The 8,025-nt window shown below is 46.8% G+C and overlaps 1 protein-coding gene across 1 annotated transcript in view; it reads left to right on the top strand.

Annotated features, from left to right (window-relative positions):
• Positions 1 to 1,189: 1,189 nt before the first annotated feature.
• The window catches only part of LOC103211057 (zinc finger protein 665-like), a 13,849-nt gene continuing 7,013 nt past the window's right edge, over positions 1,190 to 8,025 (top strand). The window contains exons 1-2 of the mRNA XM_042783129.1: positions 1,190 to 1,204; positions 4,953 to 5,079. Of these exons, the coding sequence (XP_042639063.1) occupies positions 1,190 to 1,204; positions 4,953 to 5,079 (142 nt within the window). The remainder of the gene's footprint in view (positions 1,205 to 4,952; positions 5,080 to 8,025) is intronic.

Here is an 8,025-nt window from a genome sequence, read left to right as displayed (position 1 = left end):
GCCCGGGGCCTGCCGTTCCCCGGCCACCCATTCGCAGGGAGCAGGGACCCGGGTCCGCCCGGTGACGGCCCGCGTCCTTCCGTCCCCGGTCCCACCCCGCGGCCCAGCCCATCCCTGCGGACGAGGGGGTCCGGAGACCGAGCAGCTGCGGGGAAACTAGAAACACGAGCGGAGCAAAGATGGCGGAGGGAGCGCGGGCCCCACGCCGACTGGAGGCCGGGGAGGGGCCTGCGGAAAGGTGGCGCGGGAACGAAGCCAGAGCAGCCGGGAGGAGAGAGCGGGGAGATGTGCCGAGAAGGGGCGTCTGCGGAGAGAGAAGGGGAGCCCTTAACCCACAGGAGTGGGATACGGGGCCCCCTTCAGACAGTGAGGGGAGAGGCTGGAAGAGTTAAGAGTCACGGGAGACAGGGCCACTTGGTGCAGGGACAGAAAGGGGTGACACAGACATCAGAGTGAAGGAATCAAGGAGCTGACTGCCCAGGGGAGAGAGGGCAGAGGGGCGTCAGAGATAGAGATGGGGGACACGCAGAGATTAGGGGAAAGAGCAAGAAGTGAAAGACGTAGGTGGACCGAACAGGTGGAGAAGGAGAACTGGAGAGAAGGGGAGACACCGCAGGACAGAAACAGGGAAGCAGTTGAGGAGCAGAAACTGAGTAGGGAACCAAAAACCAAAACCAAACACACTGCCATCAAATTGACCCTCATTGGGTTCCTGAAGCAGTAAATCTTCACAGAAGCAGATTGCCTCATTTTTCTCCCACAGAGTGGCTGATGGGTTTGAACTTCCAACCCTCTGGTTAGCAGTCAAATGCCTTAAGTGCTGCACCACCAGAGCTGGGGGCCCTGCTCTGCATGGGGTATGGTGTCCGGGCCCTGAAGGGGAGCTCAGGTCAGCCCAGATCCCCCTCCTGCAGCCGAGTATGGGCTTCCCCAGGAGGGAAGGGCAGTACACTCACTTGTTGCTCTCCATGTAGGAGGTCACTGTCCTTGAGTCTCTCCTGGGGCAGTAGACAGCAGGAACCATCTTCACCCATGGAAAGGTCTTCCTTGTGTGTGTGGCTGTGGCATGGACATGGATGTGTTGATTGTAACCATTTAACAGCTCATTGTCTTCACTCAGGATTGACTTCTTAACTAGTCTTGCCTGAGAAAGAAGCTAGGAGGAGGAGGAAGGAAAGAGGCGTCCGAAATGGCTCTGTCTCAGGTAACTGTCATGTTCTTGGTTGGTGGCTTTGTTCTCTCCTCCCTGAAATGCTGTCCTGACAATGTGCTGTCTCCTCTGACTCTGCCAGGTCCTGCCTGACACAGTAACTCGCACTTCCCTAGGCCTTCCCTCATCCCCTGTCCCCTCCACACAGAGTCTACCTCCCCGTGACCCAGGGACGTGGGACTTGTGAAGAGGCTCCATTTGGGGTATCATAGGGCTGGGTGGGAGACAGGTGTGGGCCTCATGGGGGCAGTGAGGATGGACGGCAGGGACAGTTTCAGGACCACATCTACATGTCCTGTCAGCTCTCTGTAGACCAGCTTGAAATAAACTGCACATGGAAAAACCAAAACAATACCAACCCCACTGCCATCAAGTTGATTCTGACTCAGTGATCTTGTGAGACAGAGTCAGAGGGTTTCCAAGGCTGTCATCTTTATGGAAGTAAACCACGTCTTTCATCCACGGAGTGGCTGGTGGGGTTGACCCACTGACCTTCTGGTTCTCAGCCGAGTGCTTTAACCACTGCACAACCAGGACTCCTTAATTACTGTTACTAATGATACAAAAGTGTTTTCAGCATATTAGTTCTTATGAGTTCAGGTCAGTTCTTTTTCTAGGATGTAGGCACATCATCTGTGACTTACCCTAGGTCCACATCCTTTTCCCTCGTCCCTTCTCCTGGCTCCAGGGTCCCTTGTGGTAAATGGTGGGAGCCCTGGCTAGGCCCCTGGCCCCATTGGTGGAAATGCCTCCAGTGCTTTTTGCTGATCTTCATCTTTGTCAGCCTTCTTGCTGAACAGCAGTTTGGTTTATCACATTTCCTACCCTGAATGATTTTTATCAGTCAATAATTTCTTCAAGGAGCTCCTTCTTACCAAATCTCTTATTGTGCTTTATTAAATTAATGTGTACAATTAATAACTTTTCTAGTCTTGAATCATTGTTTTTTTAGTGAAGTAAATTTGTTTTTTTGTGAATGGCTAGATACTTAAATGAGTACAATTATATTTTTCCGCATATGTGTTTAACAGAGATCAGAGTTAAAGTTTTTAATATATTTTTTGTTTTTCTATAGTATTTATTATAAATAACCTAATATGTAGTAATGATAAAGTAATTAAAATAGTATAATTTATACAGTTTCATTACACCAAAAATGCTCACATACAATGAGCAAAAATAAAAGGTAATGAAAACTTGTCCAAAACATACATCATTCAGTGACAACTACTCGTTTCACTTAAATATGTTGTATATAGGTGTGTGTGTGTACACATTGCTAATATTTACAAACCCAAAGTTTTTCTAAAATACACACAAGCATTTCATAAATCAGTTTTATATTTTCTTAATGGTTGAATATTTCCCATGGCTTTAATTTTTGCCTACACCATAAGGTTAACAAGGTTAACAAAGGTAGTAAAAGTAATGGTACTAATACAATCCCGTAGTAGAAAGAATAGTAACAAACAGCCATCTAGATGTAGCAATGGGTCTCTCCTCATCCAGAGCAGAGAAGAATGAAGAAAACCAAAGACGCATGGAAACACTTGGTCCAAGAGGCTCATAAACCATACAATTCTCAGCTCATAATGACCATGAGATCAGAAGAATTAGATGGTGCCGGGCTACCACTGTCAGTCACTCGGAAAGGGGTCAGTGCAGGAGATTGTGGATAGAGTGGGAGAACAGTGTGGAACAAAACTCAAAATCATAAAAAAGACCAGGTTTACTGGTGTGATTGAGCCTGGTGAGACCCCTGAGACTATGCCCTGTAGTTACCTTTCAGGTCTGGAATTGAACTCACTCCCATGGCTTGCATATAGGGTGAACATTTATATCAGGTAAATATACTCCTTAGGGTGATCAGTTGTGAGAGAACAGAAGGGCAGTGTTTGCTCAGGGAGAAAGCTTGGGGTAGGAATGCATAGGAAAGAAGGACACGGGGAAGAGGTCAGTACAGGGAGAAAACAGGAAGAGAGCTGTTATGTTGTGGGGAATCACAGTCAATGTCAGGAAACAGAATGTGTACAGACTGCTGTATGGAAGATGGATTTGCTCTGTAAACTTTCACCCAAATCCCAATAAAAATTTAAAAATAAGTAAGTAAATTCTGTGTATTTGTGTGTGTGTACATATATCCACACACAAAAAAACAAAAACAAAAACACCACCAAACCCACTGCCATTGAGTTGGATCCAACTCGTAGTGACCCCTTCTTGGGTTTCTGAGGCAGTATCACTATGGAAGTAGATTGCCCAACCTTCCTTCTGAGGACTGGCTGGTGGATTTGAACTGCCACCCTTCTGGTTAGCAGTGAGATGCCTTAGGCACTGTGCCACCCAAGTTCCTGTCTACATATATAATGACCTATCCAATTCCATGTCACTGGCCTTGAACTGGAAATTGTCTGCGACCTACTTTCAATGCTGTATCTGTTACTTAACTGTTAAGGTTCTTTTTTTTGGTTCAGTGCTGAAACCTGTCACCTGTTAACTGTTAAGGTTCTTTTTCTCTTTTTTTTTTTTTTTTGATTCAATGCTAAAACCTGACCACCTGTGTTTAGGTGCTTGGTCTGTCCCTTACTAGCTGTTGGAGTGTAGTAGAGTGTCTGTGACCCAGTTGTTGCCTGTGTAAGGTGGGGGAAAAAAGTCTCTGTTGAGTTACTATGTCATTCTCTGACTTCATGCGTATAAAGCATATAACATAATGCTGAGCATATGATTAAGTATTCAGACAATTGTAGTCATTGCTGTTCTCAGCATCAGCATGATTTCCCAATTCTGATCTCTCTTTAAAGCCCCAGTGGATTCTGTCATCCCTACAGACACCAGTCCTGCTCTGGCTGATCTGAGGAACGCAACATTACTTGATGTACATAATGTAACACCTAATACGTCTATATAGATGACACTGTCTTGGATTTTTTCTGTTTGTGTATTTCTTTTATTGCCACAAATGATTTAGGGGATTTCCTATCTCTTGGAAAGGTATAATAAACATTGCTTGGTTCTACAATCGATGCCAATGGAAGCAGCAGTCAGGACATTAGACAATGTGTAGCATTGGGAAAGTCAACTGCGAAGGAACTGTTTCAAGTGCTGAGGGGCAAGGATATCTCCTTGAGGACTAAGGTGTGCCTCACACAAGCCATATTCCAGTCGCCTCGTATGCATGTGAGAGCTGGACAATGAATAAGGAAGACCGAAGAAGGGTTGATGTTTTTGAGTTGTGGTGCTGGTGAAGAATGCTGAAAGTACCATGGACTGCTAAAAGAACTAACAGATCTGTCCTGGAGGAAGTGCAGCCAGAATGTTCCTTGGAAGCAAGAATGGCCAGACTTCGTCTCACCTATTTTGGTCATGTTGTCAGAAGGGACCATTCCCTGGAGAAGGATGTCATGCTTGGTAGGGTGGAGGGTCGACGAAAGAGGGGGAGGCCTTCAACGAGATGGATTGACACGGTGGCTGCGATGATGGGCTCAAGTATAGCAGGGATTGTGGGGCTGGCGCGGGATTGGGCAGTGTTTCGTTCTGCTGTGCGTGGGGTCGCTATGAGTTGGAAACGACTTGACAGCACTTGACAACAACAACAACAACAACAACTTGCTCAGAATTTTCTTAAGTGGCTCTCTCAGAACTTTCACATCAATTGAATCAATCATTATAGCTCTGTCCTCATTTTGCGTGAATATTTGAACTCGTACCTTATCTACTTGGTGAGATGTGTTTTTCATTGCAGGGACTACTGACATTCAGGGATGTGGCCGTAGAGTTCTCCCAGGAGGAGTGGGCGTGCCTGGACCCTGCTCAGAGGGCTCTGTACAGGGACGTGATGTTGGAGAACTACAGGAACCTGGTCTCGCTCGGTGAGCACAACTTCCCTCCAGAAGTCAGGCTCTACCCTTGTATATCTTGGCATTTTCGTGAGGGAGTCTCTTGGAACCCTCTGCTTTGCCTGAGTGTCAGATCCCGGCCCTTAACAGAGAGGCTGAAGTTGATTGAGAAATGCAAAGCTTCCTAGGCCTTCCCCTCTCCTCAGGTGGAGCCTTCCCCTTTCCTCAGATGGAACCATCCCCTCTCCTCAGATGGAACCATCCCCTCTCCTCAGATGGAAACATCCCCTCTCCTCAGATGGAGCCTTCCCCTCTCCTCAGATGGAACTTTCCCCTCTCCTCAAAAGGAGCCTTCCCCTCTCCTCAGATGATCTCCCCTCCTCATGCTGTTTCATTGGTGCTTCCAGAACTTGAGCACCCACAAAACCCTGTAGCAGACATTTAGAATATCTAGTGTCTTGTTTGGGAGCTCTGGTAGCATAGTGGCTAAGTCACTTGCCTGCTAACCAGACGGCTGGCGGTTCAAACCCACCAGCCACTCCTCGGAAGGAAGGTTGGGCAATCCTACTTCCGAAGTGATACTGCCTCGGAAACCCAAGGAGGGGTCGCTATGAGTCGGGGCCGACTCGACGGCACATAACAACAACAACAACAAAGTGTCTTGTTTTATACCTGTGCTTTGATTCCATAGGTCTTAGAAAATAGCCAGATAGCTACTTAGGCATTTAGAAGGAGGCAGTCCATGGACAAATTTGTGAAATATTTCTCTAGAACCTGCTGTAATGTCCTTTCTTCCCATCTGAACCAAGGGCTTGGATTCTATCTGGAAAAGCCACAGCACACCATGTTCCTTTTTTCTTGTAATCAAGAGTCTTGTTCTGAACTGAATATTAGCTCCATTTTGGAACAAGGGAAAGTTCTGGGCTGTGGAATGAAAATAGGGGGGAAAAAAGGTGGGTAGGAATGCATCAAAGGTGTGAACACAGGTAAGAGCTCAGATGGGCAGAGAGGAAGCAGATCCGTTGACTATAATCTTTGAGAAACTCCTCAGATGGCAAAGAGCTGAAGGAAGGCAAAAGTTTGTTTCTTAAGAGCTCTCAGAGGGAGTTTTCTACCTTCCCTCTTACCACTGTGTTCTTCAGATGTGTAACATTCTACTCCAGAGGTGCTCCAGCTCAAGGAGAGATGAAGGCAAAGTGTCTCTTGTGACCCTCAGTAGGCTATGATGTGGCCCCTGTGAGCTCTTTAGTGCCATGGTTGGGAGAGGGATAGGGTGGGAGTCCTTTTGCTCCTTGGTTTCTGCTTCTGGCCTTGATTCCATCTGATCCTCCGTTCTCAGTTCCGCAGCTCAGAGTGAGGTCTCCATAGTCCTGCCCCCAGGATGAACCCAGGTTCTGTTCTCATTCCATATTTTGGAGACCTTGGGGATGGGAAAACATTCACTGCTCTTCTATTGCATTTTGGGCCCCAAGAATTGTAGGGGCCTGTCTCAAACACTTTGTGTCTGTTCAAGCCTTCAGCCATTTTGTCAGTTCTGCTATTCTGAATTTCAGGAGTGTGTGTAACAGGAGAGTAAGTTGGATCATCTGAGACTGTTACTCAGCAGTCAACTGAAGACGGGGCAGAGAGATCCTCTCTTTGAACCCCAAGTCCTACACAGGGACTATATCTCTGTCCTTTAGGGCAAAGCAAGAACCTCACAAGATCTTACTCTCTCTTTCATTGATCTTGATGAACTTCACTTTCATCTTCTACCATGTTAATTTTGACACAGTGGGCATCAGTTTCCACATGATCTTTCCCCCTCTAAACGCACACACTATCTAAGGAGAGACCCCTACTCTTTCACAGGGCAGGTTGCTCAGGACAACCCCATGATCTCATCACCAACTAATTCAGCATATGTAGGAAGTCATGATGCATCCAAAAGAGGTTGATTAATTCTATTAGTCACGTAGGAGCCTTAGTGGCTCAGTGGTTAAGCGCTCAGCTGAAAACCAGAAGATCAGTAGTCTACTTCCTGCCTTGGGCTTCTGTATTTCACTGTAACGTCTCCTAGAACTCACAGACTTCGAGGAAAGGGCTCACGTGGTGGTGGCATCTAGGAGTCTGGCATGCTGGCAAGGCCCAAGTCTGTGGGTAGGTCTGGAAGATTCTCCCAACTCTCAGGAGCTGGTGAACCCACATCAGTGGGGTCAGATGACCAACTGCTGTCTCAAGTCCAGGGGTGAGATGACAAACCAGACAAACCTGGAGTAAGAGAATAAATTTTCCCAGAACATTTACATATATACTCCCAACGAAATTAAGGGTAGTGAATTGAGCCACACCCTCCAGCAAGGTACGTCCCACCCTAAGCACCATAGAGACCAGGATTTATGATACATCACAAAATGGAGGGCAGTGGCTAGAAAGGCTATATTAAGCAATTCACTACACTGCAGGCAACACCCTGGCTTTTCTAGCCATTGGCCCTTTCACACTTGAACGATTAACTTGTCCTTCCCAATCATTTTACCAGTCCCAAGGTCATTAGCAATTAGTCTATCAGTAGGGCAAAGAATCCTAAGGGTGAGGTTGCTCAGATACCAGCCATTCAGGTCTGCTGCAGGTATCCATCTAATTTGATCAGGTACTGCAAGTTTGTCTCATCTTCAGCCTTTCAGGCTTCTTGCAAAAAGGACAAGGAGGTGGCATCTTCCTCCATTGACCTCCTCTAACTTCACAAGAGGAAGACAGAATCACTATCAGCAGTCTAAAGCTTGTTCCTGTGAGGCCAGACATGCCACCACCCTTCAGCCTTTATACCAACTCTGACACCATCCATCCCTCCCACAGCACTCTCTACTTCCCTGCTAAGTTCAATAATTCATTGCAATGGCCACACAGAATTCACAGACAATACTCACTGTTACAGAATTTATTAGGGAAGTGCAAAAACGGCAAGGAGGCCACATGTTCCGACCTCCTCTAATCCCA

The sequence above is a fragment of the Orycteropus afer genome, unplaced genomic scaffold, assembly GCF_000298275.1.
Source record: "Orycteropus afer afer isolate SDZICR_OR568_19922 unplaced genomic scaffold, OryAfe1.0 scaffold00689, whole genome shotgun sequence".
In the NCBI taxonomy this organism is placed as follows: domain Eukaryota; kingdom Metazoa; phylum Chordata; class Mammalia; order Tubulidentata; family Orycteropodidae; genus Orycteropus; species Orycteropus afer.
Note: the sequence above shows the minus strand (reverse complement) of the source record. Positions and strands in the feature narration are given on the sequence as shown.